This window comes from Daucus carota, chromosome 5 (assembly GCF_001625215.2).
Source record: "Daucus carota subsp. sativus chromosome 5, DH1 v3.0, whole genome shotgun sequence".
NCBI classification, from domain to species: Eukaryota; Viridiplantae; Streptophyta; class Magnoliopsida; order Apiales; family Apiaceae; genus Daucus; species Daucus carota.
In genome coordinates this window covers 676878-701066 of record NC_030385.2, presented here as the reverse complement: position 1 = coordinate 701066, position 24189 = coordinate 676878, and the positions used below count along the sequence as shown (strand labels likewise).

General features: G+C 36.4%; 2 protein-coding genes and 1 long non-coding RNA gene across 17 annotated transcripts; 1 reads left to right on the top strand and 2 right to left on the bottom strand.

Annotated features, from left to right (window-relative positions):
• Positions 1-221: 221 nt before the first annotated feature.
• On the bottom strand, positions 222-5637 carry LOC135152998 (uncharacterized). The gene is made up of 2 exons (XR_010292421.1): positions 5495-5637; positions 222-678 (listed from the first exon to the last, which is right to left on the bottom strand). It is a non-coding gene; the product is annotated as an uncharacterized LOC135152998 (long non-coding RNA).
• On the top strand, positions 402-7089 carry LOC108220769 (uncharacterized oxidoreductase At4g09670). Its single transcript, XM_064094552.1, has 3 exons — positions 402-678; positions 5495-5688; positions 6367-7089. The coding sequence occupies exons 1-3, from the start codon at positions 402-404 to the stop codon at positions 6988-6990; spliced, it is 1095 nt and encodes a 364-aa protein (XP_063950622.1). The 3' UTR covers positions 6991-7089.
• Positions 7090-10270: 3181 nt separating this feature from the next.
• LOC108224074 (glycerophosphodiester phosphodiesterase GDPD2-like) lies at positions 10271-24049 on the bottom strand. Of its 15 annotated transcripts, none has more exons than XM_064092995.1 (12): positions 23203-24049; positions 22979-23078; positions 22599-22667; positions 22070-22177; positions 19740-20383; positions 19578-19654; positions 18324-18955; positions 18060-18110; positions 11786-11966; positions 10886-11127; positions 10731-10798; positions 10271-10557 (listed from the first exon to the last, which is right to left on the bottom strand). In XM_064092995.1, the coding sequence occupies exons 7-10, from the start codon at positions 18367-18369 to the stop codon at positions 11112-11114; spliced, it is 294 nt and encodes a 97-aa protein (XP_063949065.1). In that variant the 5' UTR covers positions 18370-18955; positions 19578-19654; positions 19740-20383; positions 22070-22177; positions 22599-22667; positions 22979-23078; positions 23203-24049; the 3' UTR covers positions 10271-10557; positions 10731-10798; positions 10886-11111. The 15 variants fall into 15 exon arrangements, 13 of the variants coding, with proteins under 13 accessions (XP_063949065.1, XP_063949060.1, XP_063949059.1 ...); XM_064092990.1 differs by having other exon boundaries at positions 10274-10557; positions 10731-10804; XM_064092989.1 differs by having other exon boundaries at positions 10557-10804; positions 18324-18389; positions 18466-18955.
• Between the last annotated feature and the right edge of the window lie 140 nt (positions 24050-24189).

The following is a 24189-nucleotide window of genomic DNA, read 5'->3' as shown; positions in this document are numbered from 1 at the left end:
CGCTGGACGAGGATTCCCATCTCCAGCGTTAAACGGTTCCTGGTATTTATATGCCAGGGATCCGGACCCATATTATATTTATATGCATAAATATTTTTTTTTTTACAATGCAGGCTTATATACCTTACAAATTAGTATATGTCCTAATATTTTTCGATCAGCCGGAGTCGAATTATTCGGATCTCTCGGTACAACAAAAGATAAACTCACCCTTCCAATCGTGCATTATTTATAAGTATAGTTTACTAAATTCATTGTAAACAAAAGGCACAAAACAACACACGTATCAACTATATCAACCAAGTAACCAACTATATCAACCTCACTGAGTCACTGTCCCTTCCACTACCCAAGCAAAGAAGCAGCAAAAAACACAGCAACATACTCTCATCACAAAAGCAATGGCCGAGCATACAAAAGCGATCCGTTTCGGAATCATGGGATGTGCTAAGGCCGCAACAAAAGTGTCAAGAGCCATCAAAATGTCTCCCAATTCAACCCTTTACGCCATTGCCAGTAGATCCTTAGAAAAAGCCCAGCAATTTGCCACCGAAAATGGCTACTCAGACCAACAAGTGGTGATCTATGGAAGCTACAGCGAATTGCTGGATGACCCTTTAGTGGACGCTGTTTATATGCCCCTGCCCACAAGTCTTCACTTGGAATGGGCTGTTCTGGCTGCAGTGTAGCTTATATATAAAAACAAAAGCCTTTTGATAAACTGAAAGAATCAAAATCACACAGACTTGTTTGCCAATGTCAACTACTTTATTCTGGTGCCAATGCAAGATACAAATATGTAAAAACTTTCGACAGAAATGCCATAAAACTAGGACCTGATTTATCTAGTTTCCTAAACAGACTCCAACACTACTGTTTTATTCTATACGATCCTATATTAACGCTAGAAGCCAGCTGAGCAAATCACACTAATACTCCAGCTGGAGATACTGCAGAAAACAGAATATTAACTTAAAATAAAAATGACAAGTTTGAGATTAAAATCCCAACAGATTCCCCCTTAAGCTCAAACTTGTCTTGTGAGATTCTCAACACCTAGCAAACTCCGCAGCTTCTCAAATTTGATTGTCGTCAGAGCCTTTGTCAATACATCTGCCCTTTGTTCATGACTAGGAACATGCTTCAGAATGACCTCTCCTCGTTCCACGCATTCTCGAATAAAATGGAACCGTATATCAATATGCTTACTTCTTCCGTGAAACACAGGATTCTTTGCTAGATCAATGGCTGATCGGTTGTCAATGCACAATGTTACTGGACCAATGCTTTCTCCAGTTATCTGAGCTAAAACATTTCGTAACCAAATTCCTTGACAAGCAGCGGATGTGGCAGCCATGAACTCCGCTTCACAAGATGATAATGCTACACAGCGCTGCTTCTGCGAGACCCATGTAATGAGACTTTCATTCAAATAGAATACTACTCCACCTGTGCTTTTTCTATCATCCAGATTTCCTCCCAAGTCACTATCTGAGTAACCGAGCAAAACATTATTTCCTCCTTGCTTGGAATATGTCAAACCAAACTGTAAAGTACCCTTGACATACCTCAGAATTCGTTTCACAGCATTCACATGTAACTTTGTTGGTCGTTCCATGAAACGGCTCACAACTCCTACCGAGTAGGCTATATCCGGTCGTGTGTGGACCAAATAACGCAGCCCTCCGACTAAGCTTTTATACTGAGTAGCGTCTACTGCTGTCCCCCCTTCGTCCTTGGTTAACAGCTCCTTTGGATCCATCGGGTATTTTGCAGGGTTACAATCATTCATTCCAGCTTTCTCGAGAATTTTCCGAGCATACCCAGTTTGTTTCAGTTCTATATATCCTTCTGATTGTTTCACCTCAATCCCCAGATAGTAACTCAACCTGCCAAGATTGCTCATCTCAAAATTACTACTCATTTGTTCTTTAAACATTTCGATCAAATCTTTGTCAGAGCCTGTGACCAACAAATCATCTACGTAGACAGCTATGATCAAGGTCTCACCTCCTTCCTTTCTCGTGTACACCGCATGTTCATATGGACACTTGGTAAACCCAAGATTTTCTAAACATGAATTCAGTTTTGCATACCAGGCTCGAGGGGCTTGACGCAATCCGTATAAGGCCTTTATCAGTTTGTAAACTAGATGTTCCTTTCCCACCTTCTCGAAACCTTCTGGTTGAGCAACATATACATCCTCTTTTAATTCCCCGTTGAGAAACGCTGTTTTCACGTCCAAGTGATGGACTTCCCAGTTGTTTTTAGCTGACAGAGCCAATAATAAACGAACAGTTTCTAGCCGAGTAACAGGAGCGAAAATCTCTTCAAAATCTACCCCATGCTCTTGAACATACCCTTTAGCGACAAGTCTCGCTTTATGTTTCACAATTCTTCCGTCTGCATCCTTCTTCAGCTTAAAAATCCATTTCAAACCTATGACCTTTTGTCCGGTTGGCAGAGTAGACAACTCCCACGTGTTATTTTTCTCAATCGACTCAATTTCTTTCTCCATAGCCTTTCTCCACTCTCGATCTTCCACAGCCTGTCTGAAGCTTGCAGGTTCCTCGACACCCATGAGATACAACTCCTCATCCAACTCGACTTCTTCTGTGTCATTGTAGATGTCTGTCAATTTTCTGGTATGTCTGGGTTCTGTACTGTCGTCATAATTCTCAGAACTTAGCCTCAACCCTTGTGACCGTGCTTCTGGTGTAGCAAGGTTCTGTGACATATCATTATCAGTTGCATATGTTCCTTCGGTGCTCGTCTGATTTTCACCATCACTCTCTTGGCTCTCCAGAACTGCAAACTGTGGCGTCTGTTCATTAGCTTCACCTTTAGACTGATTCCAGGGCCATGCCTTTTCCTCTTCAAAAGTGACATCTCTACTAACAAGTATTTTATTTTCCGTAGGGTCCAGGAGTCGATATGCTTTTGTGCCTGGTTCCTTTCCCAGGTTGATTACTTGTCTGCTACGATCGTCTAGCTTTGATGTCTGACAGCTAGGAATTTTCATATGACTTAAACAACCAAAAACTCTTATGTGGCCAACGTGAGGTTTGTTCCCAGTCCACACCTCATATGGGGTTTTCCCGGATAATGCACGGGTAGGCAGTCGGTTCAAGAGATACACCGAGTGTCTGATTGCTTCTCCCCACATTATCGATGGCATGTTCATTTCTTTCAAACAACTTCTTCCCATTTCAACTACCGTACGATTTCTACGCTCAACCACACCGTTCTGTTGAGGTGTGTACGGGGCTGTGTAGTGCCTCTTTATTCCAACCTCTTCACAAAAGTTTTTGAATTCATTCGAGCTGAACTCCCCTCCTCTGTCAGTTCTAAACACTTTCACCTTCCTCTCAGACCCAGTTTCAACCAAAGCCAGAAATTTCTTGAAGGCGTTAAGAGCTTCATCCTTGTTTTTTAGAAAATAGACCCACATCTTTCGACTGTAATCATCAACGAGTAAAAAGAAGTATTTGTTACCTCCTGCTGTTGGGGGAGAAATTGGCCCGCACAAATCACCATGAATTAAATCCAGCACCATCTTTGCTGTGTAGTTAGCTTTGGTAGGAAATTGTTTCCTGGTTTGCTTAGACATGAGACAACCAACACACACAGTCTTAGGCTGGGCTATTCTTGGCATTCCATTCACCATCCGGTGCTTAGACATAAGATTCAAGGCCTGATAATTGACATGTCCGAGCCGCAAGTGCCACAGTCTTGATACTTCATCTTGTTTGCTCATTAAACACTTCTTGCTTCCAGTTTCAATCATCAACTTGTAAAGCCTGTTTTGAGATCTTTCGACCTTCATAAGAAGTCTTTCTTGTTGATCAAATACCCACAGGTATTCTCCTTTGATCACGACTCTATTGCCCTCCTCTGATAGCTGTCCAATACTGACAATATTTGTTTGGAGGCTTGGTATGTAATACACTTCATGCAGAGCAAACTCCTCTCCATTTTTACATACAAACATAACCGTCCCTTTTCCTTCAATTTTCACTGATGATCCATCACCAAAACGCACCTGTCCCGTTATTTTCTCATCCAGCTCAGTGAATTTGGATCTAAAACCAGTCATGTGATTGCTTGCTCCATTGTCGAGATACCATAATTTTGTTTCACTAACCTTTGTTTCATTTTTTGTCAATAACGAAAGCGTCACCCTGTTTTCATCAAGTTGCACAGGATTTGATTCTTTTTTCTCATGTTTTGCCAACAACAATGCAGGTTCGTTGTCTTCTGCTACAGCCATATTTACTTCTTGATATTGATCTTTGGCTCGATTTGGTTTTCGACACTCTGCTGCGAAGTGACCGTAGATGTGGCAGTTGTAGCACTTTATTTTACTTTTGTCACGACTTCCTCGATTCTTGTAGCCTGATGATCCCTCCTGGCTTCCTTTGTTTGTCCGCTTTAACCATTCTTCCCGGGTAAGAAGGAGTTTTTTATCTTCTCTATCTCTTTTACTCCACTCTTCCTCCGTTAGCATCAACTGGCTTTCCTTTGGTTCTATTTTCCCCCTTATTCTCTCATCATGTGCCTTCAGAGAACCAATAGCCTCTTCGATCGACATGGTCTCTAAATTTCCGAACTGCTCCATTGTTGACGTGATCTGTAAGAACCTTTGAGGGACAGCCCGAAGTAGTTTCTTTACCACGTATGACTCCTCCATTTTTTCCCCCAGGGCTCTTATGTTTGTGACAAGAGCATTCAGTTTCATGTGAAAATCGTCAAGTTGATCACTTTCTTTCATACTCAATGACTCGAACTCTGACTTCAAGGTTTGAATTCTTGCTTTCTTCACACGATCTGCTCCCTGGTATAATGTTTTGATCGCTTCCCAGGCCTCTTTCGCCGTTTTCTTCTCAGCTAGAGACAACAGCACTTCTTCGGGTATACCCTGGTAAATCATAGCCAGGGCAACCTTATCAGTCTTCTCTTCAACAGCCGCCTTTGGATCCGTTTGCTCGACAGCGCACCAGACCCCCTGGGCTTGCATGAATACCTTCATCTTCATCGACCAAGCTGTGTAGTTTTCTTTGGCTAACATTGGATAGCTCAATCCAATCGATCCACTACTCTTCAGCTTGTTCATCTCCATCGTCGACTGCTTTGACATACACTAGAATCTTCCTGCTCTGATACCAAGTGTAGCTTATATATAAAAACAAAAGCCTTTTGATAAACTGAAAGAATCAAAATCACACAGACTTGTTTGCCAATGTCAACTACTTTATTCTGGTGCCAATGCAAGATACAAATATGTAAAAACTTTCGACAGAAATGCCATAAAACTAGGACCTGATTTATCTAGTTTCCTAAACAGACTCCAACACTACTGTTTTATTCTATACGATCCTATATTAACGCTAGAAGCCAGCTGAGCAAATCACACTAATACTCCAGCTGGAGATACTGCAGAAAACAGAATATTAACTTAAAATAAAAATGACAAGTTTGAGATTAAAATCCCAACATGCTGAAAAGAAGAAGCATTTGTTGCTGGAGAAACCCACAGCCCTTGATGCAACTCAGCTTGATCGGATATTAGAAGCTTGTCGATCCAACGGTGTGCAGTTCATGGATGGGAGTATGTGGTATCATCATCCCAGGACTGCGAAAATGAAGGAGTTGCTCTCTGATTCCAAGCTGTTTGGTCAAGTCAAATCGGTACTCCCTCGGTCCCAATTTACATGTCCTCTCTTGCTTTTTGGAGATATCATTGTTTGTCGAAAAGTCAAATTGACTAATTTTTGACCGACTATTAAAAAATATTTATTCATTATTTTAGGAAATAGATAACTACATATTAAAATAATGCCTGGGACTGCTGAATTTTATTAATTTATTATGATTAGTCGCTGAAATCTGTAGTTCAAATGATAATTTATCGTTGCTTATTGATTAATCAAGGTTTTATTCTAGTCCATTTATAATCAGAAAATTTTGCGAATGTGCTACGTTAACATTCTGATAAGTGCCAATCAATTACTAAGTAGTCTTACAACTAGGTAATTAAGATTGATTTGGGGATGATAAATAAGCCACAAATGGAAAAGGAAATCTTAAGATTTACGGGTTTTAATTGATTCTAGGTTTCCTTTGTCATTGTATATTGATACTGCAGGAATTTGTTATATTGTGCCGGCATCAATCAGAGTAATTCTTCAGATCCCATATATTATGAACTCTCTAGTCATTAGGCAGTTGTTCATAAGATACACTCTTTGCGAAAGAATACCAATTATAAATCTAAAAAAACGGCACTTTCTACTTGCAAGTAATATCAGCATTCAACACTACATTAGCAGATGCTCGTGTGATTAAAGAATTTTGCTCTTTTATCAGATATACAGTTCATCGTCGTATGTTGGTGGTCAAGGATTTCTTGAGAATAATGTACGTATCAAAGCAGATTTGGACTCCCTGGGTGCATTAGGGGATGCAGGCTGGTATTGCGTTGGAGGCATTCTGTGGGCTATGAATAATAATTTACCTACAACAGTAACTGCGTTACCTTCTGTTGTCCGAAATTCAGATGGAGTCCTTCTGTCTTGCACTGCCTCCTTGCACTGGGAAAAAGAAGAAATAGTTGCAACATTCTTCTGCTCCTTCCTTGCTCACGAGACCATGGATTTGACAATTTCTGGCTCCAATGGAACTCTTCATCTCGAAGACTTTATAATCCCCTATGAGGAGACCTCTGCATCATTCAAATACACATCAGGTGCAAAGTTTGTAGATATGCACATTGGATGGAATGTAAAACCTGAAGAAGTTCAAGTAGATACTGGTGAGCTTCCGCAAGAGGCTAGGATGGTACAAGAGCTTAGTAGATTAATTCAGGGAATCAAATATTCTGGGCGGCTACCAGATCAGAAGTGGGCAGAAGTTAGCAGAGTGACTCAGTTGGTAATAGACACAGTTATAAGATCAATTAATTATGGTTTTGAACCTGTATATATTTACTAGCCTTGTTGAGCATTTCAAATTCAGACTTTGGCAAACATGCAGCAATAACATATAGGTAATGTATGCATCACAAATTTTGAATGATGTTTCATTATCACATTCACCGCATCTTATATATATATTCCTATATATATATATATATCTTCACCGAAGAATGAAATCGAGCAGCGCATGTTACTTGCTAAAACTTTGCACAACATATGATCTTCAATATCAATTGAGCCGGTAAAAGGAAATCAAGAAGATTGATACGTATTTATAAGCTAAGGATACCAGTTTTGATACTCCATACAAGCATTCATCCGAACGAGCTCTAAAATATTGCTTTATTTTTGAACCAGAACACTAACACAACATAAAAGAATCCAGTTACATATAAGAAAGTGGAAAAAACGCCCTTCGCGCAAGTGAGAAATTATAGAATATACTAAGACAGAGAGAAAAGATAACTTGCACATGCAGATGTAATCTTAAAAGTGTTCTGATACTTTAAAAAATTCATCTATTGGCTCATATTCACTTTGCAAAGAAATACTCAACAAGAAATTGCCTTCCGGGGCTGGCATAAACATAGTGGGCTCGTACTAGGAAAATCAGCGATGATATATCCTGCATTGTTGTAAGGTTTCAATAGTTTTACTTCAGTAAACCTTTAAGTTCTATACTTCCATTCTTTTACTTTTTGCCAGAAAACACCAGTTTAATTATGTAAATGGGAGACAAATTTCTTAACTGTCTTAAAATTTGCGATGACTTGGCTCTGATGGTTCTTGTATAGAATCTTATTGTCTAATAATGTCAGTTTTTGTCTCTTCGTCATTCACATTCAAGTGTATCCTTCTTCCATTACTCTATTTCTATTGTCTTTATGTTATCTGAATAATTTTTCTTGTATCATCTCTCTCCCTCTCTCCTTCTATCATCTCTCTCTCTCACACACACATCCGTTTGAGCACACACACATCTGTTTGAGATTTAAGTTTCTTCAGCCTATATTTATATGCAGCTAAGGAATAGCCTTATTTCATTTTGTTTCAATTCAATTGCAGAATCTAGATGGATAATATTGATATAACATGCTCAATTCATTTTTATTTGTTTTTGCATAATGATGTCTATTCCATCTTAATTTATGTTTCTTATAGCTAATTGTCAATTAATTTACGCTTAGATTTGAGTTTCATCTACTTTGGCATTTAATGAGGTAATGTTCTTTCAAAATAATGCTTGATGATTCAATATGTTTCTGCTGATCAATAATCATAGTAATGATAGCCATATGCAGATCTACGTACATTTACATTTTGTTATTGTAGATATTTATTTGATTATATCATGATTTATGAGTAGTTGTTTTTATGTTGTAATTATGACATTTACATGGGTGATTGTATGTGTATGTTTGTGTTTACATTTTATGTGTATGTAAGTGTAATTGTATGTGTAATTACGTGTACATTTACATTTTGTTTTTGTGTTTTTGTGTTGTAATTATGACACACACAGAGAGAGAGATTGTATGTGTTTGTGTGAAAGAGACACTCAATTAGTAGTAGATCGTATTGTATTGTGAGATTGTGATGTATGTATGTGTGTGGGGGTGAAATTGTGATTGTGTGTATGGTGGTGTGCGCGCGCGCACACAGAGAGAGATTGTATGTTTGTGTGTGAGCCTCTCAATTACTCTCTTTTAAAATGGACACATGTCAAACTCTAATTTAAAACTAGACATGTGCAGTGGCGAATCCAGCTCCGAAAATAAGGGGGGTCGCATATAATATTTTGTAATGATGATTAATCGGAATAAACACAGGAAAATTTTTTACCGTTTAACAAAATAAATAAGTCATGTCCACTTTGATTAGAATGGTGGATACCAATATGATAACATAAAAAACAAAAATTTAATATTCAGATTATGTAAATTTTTACCGTTGCACGACATTATGTAAAATTAATAACAAAAATTTAAGGGGGGTCGACTGACCCCTCTTGCCCCTATCAAGATCCGCCTCTGGACATGTGTCACACTTATATTTTATTTACTCATGTGCCAAACTGTCATGTTATCTAATACCAATCTCATTAAATACTTCTTCCCTTATTCCCACTAATTCTCTTTCTTCCCCATTACTCAAATTCTTTTATTTCATAAATATCATTATTTATAAACCTGCACTTATCAATTTAAATAAGATTACTTATAATATATATTTGACCTATATTATTATTTATACGTATCTAAAAATATCTTTCAACAAATTTAAATATTATTATTGACAAAAATAAATATACAACAGCCAGACATATGTCCAAGGACTAATCTAGTTTTTTTAATCAAGCCAGAGCCCGATAAGCATGTCACTATGTTTGGTGCATTTATATAACTAGGGAATTATGCCCGCGCTTCGCGTGCGGGGACCCTGTATATTTTAATAAATAAGATTGTCATGTGAAGTTCTGAAAAATCTACATTAAAAAATGTAAAAATTATGGAATTTGCTCCATTTTTAAGTGGCTTGGTTTGATTGATTTTTTTTTTTGCAGAACCTTTATTAAGAATGTTGTGTGCAATATTAGATTATCACAAAAATGTTATTACATTGTAATGCTTTCATAATCGGAAAAATAGAGCTTAGCATGTGTGCTGATTTAGTTATTAATATTATTTAATACATTCTCTTATATGAATCCATGTTTTGATAAGGCTACTTCAAAATAAAATAAAACAATGGAATGGGAGAACAGTATTAATCACCTGGAACTCAAACCAACATCCAAAAGAAGTGCTCAATGTATTAAATGATATGTTCGAATTATTCATTCAGTTATACAATCAAATTACTGTTAACCGATAAAAAAATCTCATTACATGTATCAATATGAAATAAGGATATAACTATTTCGTAATCTGCAGATAGTGACTGATTTCATATTGAATACAACCACTTCCAAGAAGATTTCTTGATGTGGCAGGTGACAACATTCCCAGTAATGTAACTGAGAGTTTGTTGTTTGATGAGCCCGCTATGTGTGCTTAAACCCTGTCTGTTATCGATAAATAAAATTATCTTGTTGAGTTTTGAGTATTAAACATTATAAAATGAAAAAATGGAATTTAATAAAATATAGTCAAATAATTATATTGATTTTATGATTTGCATATGAGAGTATATTTTTGAAAAAAATTCGCTGTATAACGAATATAACACTTTTAGAATTTATTAAGTTGAGATTATCCTAATTGTCACAAACATCATTTGGACAAATAATTGATAGGTCATGTTTTATTGTGATTTCAACTATACTTTTAACAAATTTATTAAAAGTATATCATTTTAACAACATAATTAAGAATAGCCCAACGAATCATGTACACTACTGACATTAACTAAAAAATACAAATCTTAATCAAGTTGGTGCAATATACAATTTCTTGCCGACTATGTAATGCAGCTTTCTAAAATTTCTAGCAGGTTATCACATAGAGCTTCCGGAATATCAAATGGCACTTGGTTAACTCCAACTTATGACAGGCCTTTGCATTGCTAAATTTGAAGTATGCATCTATGAATGACATAAAATCTTATCAGTATAATAATATAAAATATCAAAGAAACTCTATTCTAATATTGAATTGAGCAATAAGAATCATTCGTAGAATTTGAATAATTCAACATATTGGACTAATTTTCTCTATTCAGAAGTTGAGATAGATGGACACATCTTTTAACTTGCACCTTCACACTCCAATCAGTTCTTGTTCCATCAAGAAGCAAAATTTGACCATATATATTCATCTTCCGGGCTGAAACTGGGGGAAATAACGGGGTGAATGATTTTTTATTGAATTTATTTAACGTGCATATAAGAGATATGGTTTGAAGATTGTTACCGATCTCTACGTAACCTCCAGATAATCATCTGTTTGATACCTTCAGCCATGCACTAAGGTAGTGGATTTATAGAGCACCCAAATAGTCTTGGGAAGATATATTGCACTGGATTTATAGAGCACCACTTTTGAGTCCTTCCTGATCCCAGACCCCCTGCAAAATTGATACTCAATATGACTCGCCCCCATATGCACCCGAAAAGACCAGAGAAACCCCAGCAGTGCATCAAAGAGCAACAGACCTGGGAACAAATATCATTAGAAGCATAATTCCTATCATCAATAAATAAGAAGCACTTTAACCACAAAGTTAACACCTTAAGCCTCCAGATTACACGACAAAAAACAAAGGAGTTAAAACCCACTCAAAAAGAAGCTCCTAACAAACACCACTGACTCACTACGAAAACGCAGGAATCAAATAATTTCCCCCAACTTAAATTGTTAATCCCAATAATAAAAACCATTTCAATTGGATTGAAGGAAGCTCAACAACACACGCCAATGCTCGATGACCAGCCTAACTCAATCAGTATCTTTCAGAGACAATCCCATGAGTTTCAACCGCACAATTTCCTATATTTCATGAATATTCCGGGATGAGTTTCAGCAAATATGAATCCCTTTTCCCTTTTACTAAATTCCGGCTTTTCCGTTATTTGAGTATAATCGATCTTTTTTTTCTTTTCTGCTTTTCAGTCAATTGTTTCGGAAAAAGCTTATGTAATTACTTGAACCAAATCAACAGTAACTCCCTCGATTCCTATCATATATTGGATATATACTGCGTCTGGCACATTACTGTGAAGTGAATAATTCAAGTCAAAAAAATTAATGACATCAACTGAACCTAATATTTGGAGAGAAGGAGAAAATAAAAACCGAAATGGAGCAACTTACTTCAGTTTCCCATATGTAAAGAGGTAGAGATTTGATTTCTTTATCTTGCTTGCTGCTGCAGGATTTCTATATACATCTTTAACTTCCGAGAATCTTTTAAGCAAAATTTCAGCGCTGCCTCCGGGAAATTCCTTCTCACGGAATTGTAACTTTCCGTTCCTCCGTTTGTAAGGAAGAAAACCTGGTGGACAAATCTTTTAGCAGAATAATGTGCATAGATTGTACCAAATTGAGATTGAAAATATACAGGATAAGTGCTCCGCATTTTTGGAGTAGCAAAGCTGCTTCTGGGTGAAAACTCGAAAAGATTATAGATCTATCATTGACATTTTCAAACACCATCTACAAATCGAGATTACAGGTCTATCATTTACATTTTCAAACACCACTTACAAATCAAGATTTCTGATAAAAAAAGTACACATTTCCAGAAGCAAATGTTTTTGATAAAAAGTGTTCAGAGAAAGTAAACCTTAAATAGAGTATCATTACTACTAATACCTGCAACATGTATTCAATCACATTCCTCAAGTACTGGTAACAAGACTATATATAGTCATTGTGCAAGTGCTAGTCAACAGATAAAACAGAAGTTGCTTATTCCTTTTAGCCAAACAGCTCCTTACGAGCTGTAACTGATTCAGTTACTATGAGTAGTGCTGTATAAATATAGACCTGTAGTATAGCTTCATTTACAAGTTACCAAAAACATTCTTGAGTTCAATATACAGTTTTCTTCTCTCTAGATTCTATAGCTTGTTCATCTCTCACTTCAATGTCTTCTTCAGTTTAGTAGTAATAATGTAGATTACTTTTCTACTTCGTGATTCTCGAAGTCTTTATGGTATCAGAGCACAGATCACTGGCGTTACGATTGCGATTTGATTCGATTGCAGTTTCTTGGATTCTAGGGTTTGATTTCATCATTATCCGTACTGTTCTTCATTCCATCCGTACAGTAAGCTTTTCTTGTGCAATTTTGTTGAGATTGTATGTGTTTGTTGCTGTGAATTGTTGATTTCATGCATTATTGAGATGATCTAGAGTTTATAGCTTTGGAATTGGATTAATTGTTGAAGTATGGCTAGAAATTCTTATGCGAATGTAGTTGCGAATATCGATAATCCTACTCCTAATGCTGAAGATGAAGTTGATACTGATAACATCATCAACACGAATAAACATCCACTTTATTTGCTAAATGTGGATCATCCTGGTATGATTCTTATCTCGAAGAAATTAACTGGAGCAGAGAACTATGGACCTTGGCGTAGATCTCTTACTATTGCTCTTTCAGCCAAGAACAAGTTAGGAATAGTGACTGGAACTTTTCCTATTCCTGATTCTGATTCACCTCTACGAGCACAGTGGGAGAGAGTGAATGATATGTGCATCAGTTGGATACTGAACACGATTTCTGATGAGATTAGCAATGGAATGGATTATGTCCATTCTGCTAAGGATGTTTGGTATGAATTGCATGAGCAATTTTCTTCTGTTAATGGGCACAGAGTGTACCAAGTTCTGAAAGATTTGCATACCTTGGAGCAAGGTGACAAGTCTGTGGAATTATATTACCACAAAATGAAAAATATGTGGGATGAATATGCTGTTTTGGAACCTTTCTTGATCTGTACTATTCCTAACTGCAAGTGTGAGTCACACAAGGTGCAGGATGATAGGGAACAGAGAAAGAGATTGCTTCAGTTCCTTATGGGACTTCATGATAGTTACTCTGCAGCCAGAGGACAAATTTTGATGATGAATCCTTTGCCAACACTACCACAAGCCTTTTCTATGATTAAACAGGAAGAAAAACAAAGGCAAGGATCTTTCACTGCTTCAACTTCATTCCTGGGAAATGTTAATGCAAAATCAGGAAACACTGGTGGATTCAAGTCCCAAGCTGATGCCAATGCCAAGAAACAGCTGAAATGCACTTATTGCCACAAGGATGGGCACTTGAAAGAGAATTGCTATAAGTTGATAGGCTATCCACCTAAAGGAAAAGGGTCAGGCAGAGGCAAACCTCAAGGTTTTAGGCCTTATCCTCAGGCATCTGCTAATATGGTTGGTAACAATGATGTATCTGATAACACAAGTTCAGATCAGGGTACTACACCAACTCTGGAAAGCCTACAACAGCAAATGTCTCAGCTCATGAATTTTATGAAGGGAAGCAAATCTGGAACTGGAATTGGTGGTTCAACACCTGAAGATCATATTGCTATGGCAGGTCTGGTTTATTCCTTTTCCATGCTCTCTTCTGCATCTGTTTTCTTGAGTTCATTATGGATTATAGACACTGGAGCCTCTAATCACATGTGCTGTGATAAATCTCTAATGACTAATCTGTGTCTTATACATCAGCCATTTCACATTGCTTTACCTAATAAACAAACAATCCTTGTTAATCAGATAGGCACAGTACATTTAACTCCAAATCTTGTCTTGAAAAATGTGCTTTTAGTGCCTACTTTCAACTGCAATTTACTATCTGTTAGTAAATTGACTCAAGATAGTGATTGTACTGTACAATTCACTACATCTCAGTGTCATTTTCAGGACCAGAACCAGGTGATTCTGGCAACTGGTGTTGAAAGGGGAGGATTGTACTATCTCACACAATCAACTTCCCAAGGTCAATCTACTGCTTGTCTTCCACAGCAGGCTGTTTGTTCAACTGTTGTTTCTAATGTTGTTTCCAATGTTGTTTCAACTGTTAATTCCAAAATTTGGCACCTAAGATTAGGCCATGCACCTAATTCTGTTCTGAAACACATCACATGTGTTGGATCTTTAAATGATTGTACTGCTGATTGTCCTATATGTCCTTTTTCTAAACAATCAATGTTACCTTTTCCTAAATCTAGTGGTTCTCATGCTACTGCTATTTTTAATCTGATCCATATGGATGTTTGGGGTCCATATCACATAGCAACCACCCAAGGCTGTCCATATTTCCTTACCATTGTTGATGATTGTAGCAGGGCTACATGGACATTTCTTATTGTTAGTAAACAGCATGTGTTTGCTAAATTCCAGGCATTTTATGCTTTTGTTTATAAACAGTTTAATACCACTATTAAGGCTGTGAGAACAGATCATGGTAGTGAGTTTTTAAACAGTTCTTTTCATGATATGTTTGTCAAACTGGGCATTCAACATCAGAAATCTTGTACTTACACTCCTCAGCAAAATGCTAGAGTTGAGCGTAAGCACAAGCATTTACTGGAGCTTACTAGAGCTCTAAGGTTTCAAGCAGGTCTTCCTCACAAGTATTGGGGAGAATGCCTTCTCACTGCCACCTATCTTGTTAATATTCTTCCAACTCCGGTGCTTAACAACAAAAGTCCTTTTGAGATCTTATATAAAACATCTCCAGATTATATGAGTCTTAAGGCATTTGGTTGTTTATGTTACTCTTCTACTCACTCCTCTGATAAACTGGCTCCAAGGGCAATCCAATGCATTTTCATTGGTTACCCATATTTGGAGAAAGGTTACAAGCTATTAAGGTTGGATAATTACTCAACATTTGTGAGTCGTCATGTCAAATTCCATGAACATATATTCCCTTATCATCTTACTTCTTCTGTGTCTCAGTCACATACTACCCATTTCCATAATCAACAGTCCAAATATACTCAGGCTACCTCAGCAAATTCTTACACTTTTCTTAACTGGTTGAATTACTCTGCTACAACACATAATACTGTACCAGAATTTGATAATTCTTCTCCAGTTCGAAGTAGTTCTTTAATGGATTCTTCTCATAGTCCAACCGTGTCTGAAGATACTGCAGTTTCTAGTCAGAATGCTCCTATTATTTCTCCTATAGATACTGCTGTTTCTAGTCAGAATATACCAGTGATTTCTCCTATTGTGCCCGAAGTGTCTGCAATTGATACTAGGCAGTCCACTAGAGCAAAACAACGGCCCTCATGGTGGCATGATTATCATGTTCCTGGTACACATATGGTCAGCACTGGTAATACTGGTACTAGTCACTCTGTCTTAGCACCAGATGTATTTGATCACTCAGCTGCACCTGCAGAATCAGATCCTTTCAGTTTGCATTTGTGTCATCACACATATGATCCAGATACACAGACTTGTGTAGCATATGCCAATGCTGTTTTTGAACCTTCTTATTATCATCAAGCAGTTCAAGATCCAGAATGGATTCAAGCAATGCAAAAGGAACTGGCGGCTCTGGAAGCTACCAATACTTGGTCCTTAGTTCCATTACCTAAAGGCAAACGTACTATAGACTGTAAATGGGTTTTTAAGGTGAAATATCTGCCGGATGGTAATGTGGAACGTTTGAAGGCTCGTTTGGTCGCAAAAGGGTTCACACAGTCAGCAGGGATTGATTACCACGAGACATATGCACCTGTTGTCAAATTAGTTACTGTTCGAACCTTATTGGCAATAGCTGCAGCTAAGGGTTGGTATGTTGAACAACTAGACGTTAACAACGCCTTTTTGCATGGGGATTTAACAGAAGAAGTGTATATGCAACCACCTCTTGGATATACTTTTACACCTTCACAATCTCATTTAGTCTGTCGACTAAATAAGTCGATATATGGCCTAAAACAGGCCTCCAGAGAATGGTTTGCTAAGCTTAATGCTTCTTTAATCAAGGCAGGATATTCTCAGTCAAAGCTTGATTATTCTCTTTTTACATATACCAAGGGTTCTATTTTTATAGCAGTTGTTGTTTATGTCGACGACATCCTGATATCAGGGAATGATATGGATACTATCAAGTCTCTGAAACTACGCCTTGATCAGCAATTTAGCATTAAGGATTTGGGTCCGATCAAATATTATCTGGGCATTGAAGTTCATCGTTCTGATAAAGGGATTTTTATGAATCAGCAAAAGTTTATAACTGATTTACTTGCCTCTGCATCTATGACCGAATGCAAACCTCTCTCAGTTCCAGTTGCTCCACATGTCAAGCTTTTTGACAATATTGATTCTGGAGAGCTAATAGAAAATCCATCTCAGTACAGAACATGGGTTGGTAAACTGTTATATCTTACTTCATCTCGACCAGACATATCCTTTTCAGTGCAATCATTGTCTCAGTTTTTACATGCACCACGAACTGCTCACATGGAAGCTGCTAGAAGGGTGCTTCGATATCTCAAACACACTATGACACATGGTTTGTTTTTCCCATCCAATAACTCTCTTGAATTCAAAGGGTATAGTGACAGTGATTGGGCAGGTGATGTGATTGATAGAAGATCAGTTGGTGGATATTGTTTCTTACTAGGATCTGCTACAATCTCATGGCGAGCAAAGAAGCAAACTCTTACATCACGTAGTTCCGCAGAAGCGGAATACAGAGCTTTAGCTGATGCTTCTTGCGAAATTATGTGGCTCAAACAGTTGTTACAAGAGTTGACTGTGCCTATATCTGGTTCTACCACTTTGTTTTGTGATAATAAGGCTGCAGTTGACCTCACTGCTAATCCTGTGTACCATGCTAGAACTAAACATATAGAAATTGATGCTCATTTCATTCGAGAGAAAATTGCTCATGGGATAGTCAATGTTATTCAGATAGGGTCACGGGACAATTTGGCAGATGTACTTACCAAAGGGCTTGGAAAGATGCCTCACTGGTTTTGTTTGTCACAGCTGGGTGTTACATATACCACTACTGCTTCGCCTCTGGTAGGGGGGAATAAAGAACTATATAAAAACAAAGGCAAAGCAGTCATTACAGAAATTGAAGAAGAAGAAGGTCAGCAGATGTCCGATCAAAGGGGGGCTAACAAGACTATATATAGTCATTGTGCAAGTGCTAGTCAACAGATAAAACAGAAGTTGCTTATTCCTTTTAGCCAAACAGCTCCTTACGAGCTGTAACTGATTCAGTTACTATGAGTAGTGCTGTATAAATATAGACCTGTAGTATAGCTTCATTTACAAGTTACCAAAAACATTCTTGAGTTCAATATACAGTTTTCTTCTCTCTAGATTCTATAGCTTGTTCATCTCTCACTTCAATGTCTTCTTCAGTTTAGTAGTAATAATGTAGATTACTTTTCTACTTCGTGATTCTCGAAGTCTTTAACTGGTTGATATTATATGACCAAAAGAGATGAGCACAGGAAGAAAATAATTCATAGTGCAAGATATTAGATATATGATCATATAATAAAAAACTACTTTTGTCTACATAGACACAGAGGAACATGCAGATTAAGATAAATAATTGATCAAACAATACTGCCAGTAGAAAAAAAAAAACCTCCAAAAATGCAGTACGAACTTCTATCGACTGAACAAAAACCGCAGAAACCTGTTCAAGATATCAAGGAGAACGGTGGGTGTAATTTCTGGCTACAACTGAACAAAGTTGTGCATATGAAACATGAAAAATCTTTAAATAATCAATTTAATATTATGCTAATTTCAACAATTAATTAACAACATCAAGATAAAAAATAAGTTGATGAACATGATCCTCTCTCCAAAATAAAAAATAAAAAATAAAAAAAAACTGTAAGCATACACGCATATACTGCAGCTACAAAGGGAAAGTACCATCCAGCACACATATATCACATTCCTCCAAAAGCTGAATCAACAAAAAAAAAGCACCATAAAAAGTTTTAAAATGGAGACTAAAAGACAAACAAACTAAAAGATCATACTTGCTCATCTAGGTTGAGAATCCCTTTCACAAAGATCCAAGAAATAACCGCAGGTAACCACCATTCAAAATCTTCGTTTTTTTTTGATAAGCAGGGATTCATTACTAAATAGATGGAATGCAAGCAAACCACCAAAAATCCAGGGCCTTGCCCTATCAAACATCCGCAACAAAATAAAATGGGCTTATGCCCTTACAGACCCAATCAAATCCAAATCCAGCAAGCTTTAACAAAATATTTAATAGCTAATTAGAACTAATTAAACTGAGATTAGGAAGAAGAGGAACTGTAGAGGGAGGAGAAAGCATGCATGCACCAGATTTGCAGATTCCTATTAGTCGATGGCAAGAGGATCATCAGCCGCCAAAACTCCAGCATCCACCATTGCAGCAGCTTCTGCCGCTTCCTCTCCCCCAACCAGAGCTGCCTCATCCACTTCCACCTCCCATTCCCCTTCCTGCAGCTGCAAATACTCTTCCTCGTCCAGAACCTGAAAGTTGCCACCATTCAAAATCTTCTTAGCTTCTGATATAAAATACCATAATAGAAGTGATTCTGAATGATTTCAAATTCAAAACATAACAGCAAACTTTATGTAAAATATTACCAAATCAGTTTACTGTTATAAGTTTTGAATGCTTACAGTTATTATTAAAAATATATGCATACTAAAAAACAAAACCCAACACCCAACATAAACATACAGAAAACAGTCACCACAGAATAGAAAGGCAGCCAATAAATTAAAGCTGGCCACTACAGTACACCTAAGACCTCTTAAATAGATATTTTTAGCAAACGGAAACTCAACAACCTTCTTTCGATTCACTCGGATTGCGTTTCAAAGAGTAAGTATTATATCTCAGAACCTGGATACCAATGGAGTTCAAACCTTGATACAGAGTTTGCACATTTGAAAGGCTAATGCTTGATGATAAAATATATCTTTAAATATGCGAGCATTTTGAGCCTGAATATAATTATGTGATTCTATAAAATTTCCAACATGTGGATACAGTGGTGAGTTTGACGCTTAAGTTGATAATAACGAAATGGCGCATATGCGGAACATCATTCCATTTACCATCATTGAGAAGTTGCATGTCACTGACCTATTTATCTTGAAATACCAGGATGATGCAGCCAGCATCCCGAATCAAAAGAATGATGCATGCCCCTTTCTCTATATCTGCAGTAGAAACAAAGACATCAACACCAGAAGCAAATCATAATTGATTTAGAAAATTAAATATTGATCTCTAAGAAATAAAGACCTCTGACAATTATCTTTTCAAGTGCGTCAATCGGGTGAAATAATAAATTGAGAAGCTCAGAAGCGCTGCGAAAGCAGTTAAGCACTATACAGGAAAACGACCCAACTGTATGGAGGTGATCATATCCTTTGTCCGAGCTGAAATGTGTGTACTGAAAAAAATACTAATCTTTTCCACAATCATCATCAACGTAGATAGTCTCCTGCTTAAAAAGTCCAGCAAATACATTCATCACCAGCACCAAGACTCTGCTTGTTCAGCTTTTGGCTTGGGGGCCTCTTTCCTTTCTGATGCAAGGGCTTTTTTCATGACTGCTTTTTTAGAAGGCAATTTCTGAGCCCTGGACTGTCCCTGAACTCAAGCACTCTAAATCTTGGTTCCTCCTAAAAATTTTGAACTGCAGTTGCAAGTTGTGAACTCAACTTGTCCCAAGAGAAGCTTGAACTCATGTCCTTGGCTTTAGCCAAGAGGCTTTCAACAGAAGCTGATGCTAATTAGCGTGCTTTTTCATCACCCTGTGACGCTAGGTCTTTCGCCTCTTCATTCAGTTCTTTTGCAGCGGCTTGTTTTGATTTTTCAGTGGATTCAATAGCTGCAGAATAATAACTGATCAGGCGTAGGATATGAGGTAACTGCTATGGTGCCTGCTAGACAAAATATATATAATAAAGTGAGCTTATCAGGCAGCTGCTACGGTGCTATAATAAATTACTTTTTGACACTAATTTAAATAATACAAATAACTTTTCTTATCATAAGGCCAAGGCCAATACCACATGAGACATGAGTTATTAGTTGTCAGTGCCTTGCAAAAAAAAAAACATAGAGCAGAAATAGAGTGATCCTCACATTCATTTTAAAATTAACAGGAAGCATTTCATATATTTTTCCTAAAATATATATTTGAAACAAAGTGAGAAAAAGAGTGGTCCTCACATTCATTTTGAATTGGTATAAATTATTAACAATTAATCTATTTATTTCTAGGAAAAAGTATTAATTGATATATACCTTAAACAACTTTCAATTTTTAATTTTGAACTCTTTTGTATAGTCATTTTATAAAGTCATTCTTATTGATATCGGAACAAATATGATAGATAAATAAAAGAAAGTAAAATATTAAAATAAAACATGTAAGTCTCCCAAACTATTTTCTCAAAAAAAGCTCACAAAATATGATAAATAAAATAATAATGCAATCAGTATACACGGAAAAAATACTACTAAATTCATTCAATAAATTAGTTTTTCTTAAAAAAATAATTTCACAATTATAATTGACTTTGAATTTTCTTATTTATACTTTATATCATTTTCAAATTAAATGCTTTATGAAAAGAGCAAAAATATATTTACTTTTATCTATAAATTATGAAATTTAAAATCACATAACTACTGAAATACTTTACGCGATGACATGCTAAAAATATGAATTTTATTGATAGAAATCAAACTAAGCAATCTGTGTTTTAAACATGATTCTTTTTTCTACCGCAAAAATAAATACTAATCTGAACACATTGGAAATAAAGTATATTCATCGGTTTCGTCTTTTAGTCCAACACAGTTCTTGATAGTCTTCAGAACTAATTATAATTATAGTATCTGACAATGTATACAATATTAATACCTGCTTTTACTTGGTTTTTGATGAAAGGGGTATCAGAATATTTTTGAGGCCAGCAGTTACGGTCAGATTTGAAAAACAGTCTGCAAAAATAACTGAGTGCAAATTGTAGTTTATAGTTTATTTCAACTTATTGGTTTAACAAAACTTAAACTAATTATAGTTAGAAATCATAATAATATGAGTATAATTAGGCTAATCGATTAACGGGGATAGCTGATGCGGATTCAAAAAGTAACATAGTTATGTTTGGTCTATAAAACTGAAGAGTGACATTATTTACTGATAATCTTCTAATAATCTGGAGCCTATACCATTTTATAGACCGATAAAAACTTACAATCACATAGTCACAGGTTCTTTGTTTCAGGGTTAGACATAACAGGAATATATTTGCTATATCTTAAGTAGTCTAGTTTTGTTACTGGATTCAGGAACAATGTTTGCCTCTTTTGTCTATCTAACCGTAATGTCATGATTCCTTATCCAATATACAGATAACTGGCAAGATCATATTTTTTCTTATGTTTGGCTCTTATACAATGGTCCAAGTGGCTACTAATACATATGATATATTATGTTTTTAAGATCATTGAAGCTTTAAGGAAACAAATGAAAAAAAAGCTTTAATCATACTGCTTAACATAACCTTATAATAAATAAACCTCATGCATATCATCAAAACTGGAGTGGAAAGTACCTGCAACTACATTGGTATTTCTATTCTCTTTCAAAATCGCCAATGTCTTGGCTTTTCTGTCGGACCTGGCCAAAATAATGACTCCCGACGCCATTCCACTAACAATGCCTACAATAAGACAGATGAATATATATACACACAATGTGATGTAAACTGTTCATCCCTTAAAAAAACACGATAGACTCCCATTTTTGAGAGGAAAAAGGGGACAATGGTCCAAGTTGTATGCGTTTACGCATGATTTATCCATGGAGCAACAAAAAATGCAGTTCACGACAAAGGCAAAAAAAAAAACTCATCCTTAGAACATCAAATTATCCTCTGAGATCCAAGAAGAGTTTATTTATTATAACCTGAGTCTTTGTGTTAGAAAAGTGAGTTGATATATGGACCACGTCAATGACAATTTAACCTATAAAGCATACTACTCTTTATGCATACATGTTATTATTTCAAAAAATTTGTGAATAAAAGAACAATGATGTCTATACATTCTTGTTTTTGCAACCTATATTATTGACGATCATACCGTTTTGTTCTTTTTCATTTCCTTGAAAACGTCTTGTACTTTTCTCAGCAAAGGCCCATGGCTACCTGGCTGGAAACATAAAAAGAAATTAAATATGCTCCAGTGTGTGGAAGGCACACAAACATAAATATAACAAAACTAATAAGTCCAGAAGTTAGAAATATATTCTCACACAACGCGGCTGTTGTAAAAAAAGATATGTTTGTAAGAAGAACATCCGAGAACAAACTGTTGAACATGGATGTCTACTTGTGGACTATGTTTTTCATGTTAAGAATGTCTTTAGCGCGTGCTATTTTAATTGTCACTTGCAAAATACTGATACATGACATATATTACATATCATAATTATCAATACTACTGAGTATCGTGACCATTACCACAAATTTGCATGTTTATCACCCTCTATTGCAGATAAGCATCCAGAGCATTACAGCAACCTTGACGCTTTAAATCTAAAATTGTATACATGCTTCTGAGCTAGAAAAGAAAGATAATAATATCAAATTAGTGCATTTGTGACCTCAATATATATAACATCATATAAAAGCAATAATCAAGGGAATGGACTAATGATTTTAGAACTCGATGTTGTGAGACTGACCACCGGCAATACACCTTGTCCAGAAGAGCCATGATTATTATCATCCATTGAGTATGCCTACATACTTAATAAACGGAGATTATGATGAGAATCATTGAGAGAATGGTAATGGGAAAGATCAATGGCAAAAAGCAAAAAAAACGTGAACACGGTACTTAAAAGCATAACACCAGAAGCTCGGAAGTGAACAATAATAGGCTGCCCTATCTTCACTTTCTTATCAAGCTTCGTTGGCCATTGCCACCAAATCTTTCACTGACCCCAAACCCTTTTTATTGCTTATCTCTCTTGGAAATTTCATCAAACATGTACACTGCATACGAATTCATATACAGAAATATAGAATGCAACAAACATTACATAATAAATGAGAAATCATTTGCAGACTTCCCTGACTGATAAAGTATGGAATGGTGTGTATGGTGTGCAGAAACCTGTATTTGCATCCTTCCGATGAGTATGCTGCGAATATAAATCCATTGGAGGGGAGTCCGCTTGTTAACAATCAAGACGTCGAAACATAGACGATTTCATCCAACTAAATTGATGAACTTCAATTTGAAATTTGAAATGAAATTCACAATGAATAGCATGTATCCCTGATTACATGTAATTTCCATCTTCATACAAAAATTTACCAAATTAACTCCCAACCTGCATTAATGTAGCATTGAATGTCGGTAAAGAAGGCAAATTTCAGATATGGTTTAGGCGGCTGGTTATATTCCGGTTATGTTATCTAAACGGGTCATGTCCGTGAGCTGATTAACACGGGAAACGGGTGAAAGATGGATAAAATGCGGGTAAAGTGGCTAAACGGGTTATTCGCTCGTTAAGAATATAGTGATTAACTCCCAACCTGCATTAATGTACTCCCTCCTTCCCATTTTAATTGTCCTGTTTTGACTTTCAATGGTCAAATTGACCAATTTTTGACCAAGCATGTAGAACAAAACTGTTATTATTTTAAAAAAGTAAAAATTACGT

Coding starts and splice junctions, on each gene's coding strand:
- LOC108220769 (XM_064094552.1), top strand. CDS start 402: ATGGCCGAGCATACAAAAGCGATCCGTTTCGGAATCATGGGATGTGCT. Junction 679..5,494: donor CTTGGAATGGGCTGTTCTGG/CTGCAGTGTAGC, acceptor TAAAATCCCAAC/ATGCTGAAAAGAAGAAGCAT. Junction 5,689..6,366: donor TGTTTGGTCAAGTCAAATCG/GTACTCCCTCGG, acceptor CTCTTTTATCAG/ATATACAGTTCATCGTCGTA.
- LOC108224074 (XM_064092995.1), bottom strand. CDS start 18,369: ATGTGTGCTGGATGGTACTTTCCCTTTGTAGCTGCAGTATATGCGT. Junction 18,111..18,323: donor TGTAGCTGCAGTATATGCGT/GTATGCTTACAG, acceptor TATCTTGAACAG/GTTTCTGCGGTTTTTGTTCA. Junction 11,967..18,059: donor TTCGTACTGCATTTTTGGAG/GTTTTTTTTTTT, acceptor TTTGTCCACCAG/GTTTTCTTCCTTACAAACGG.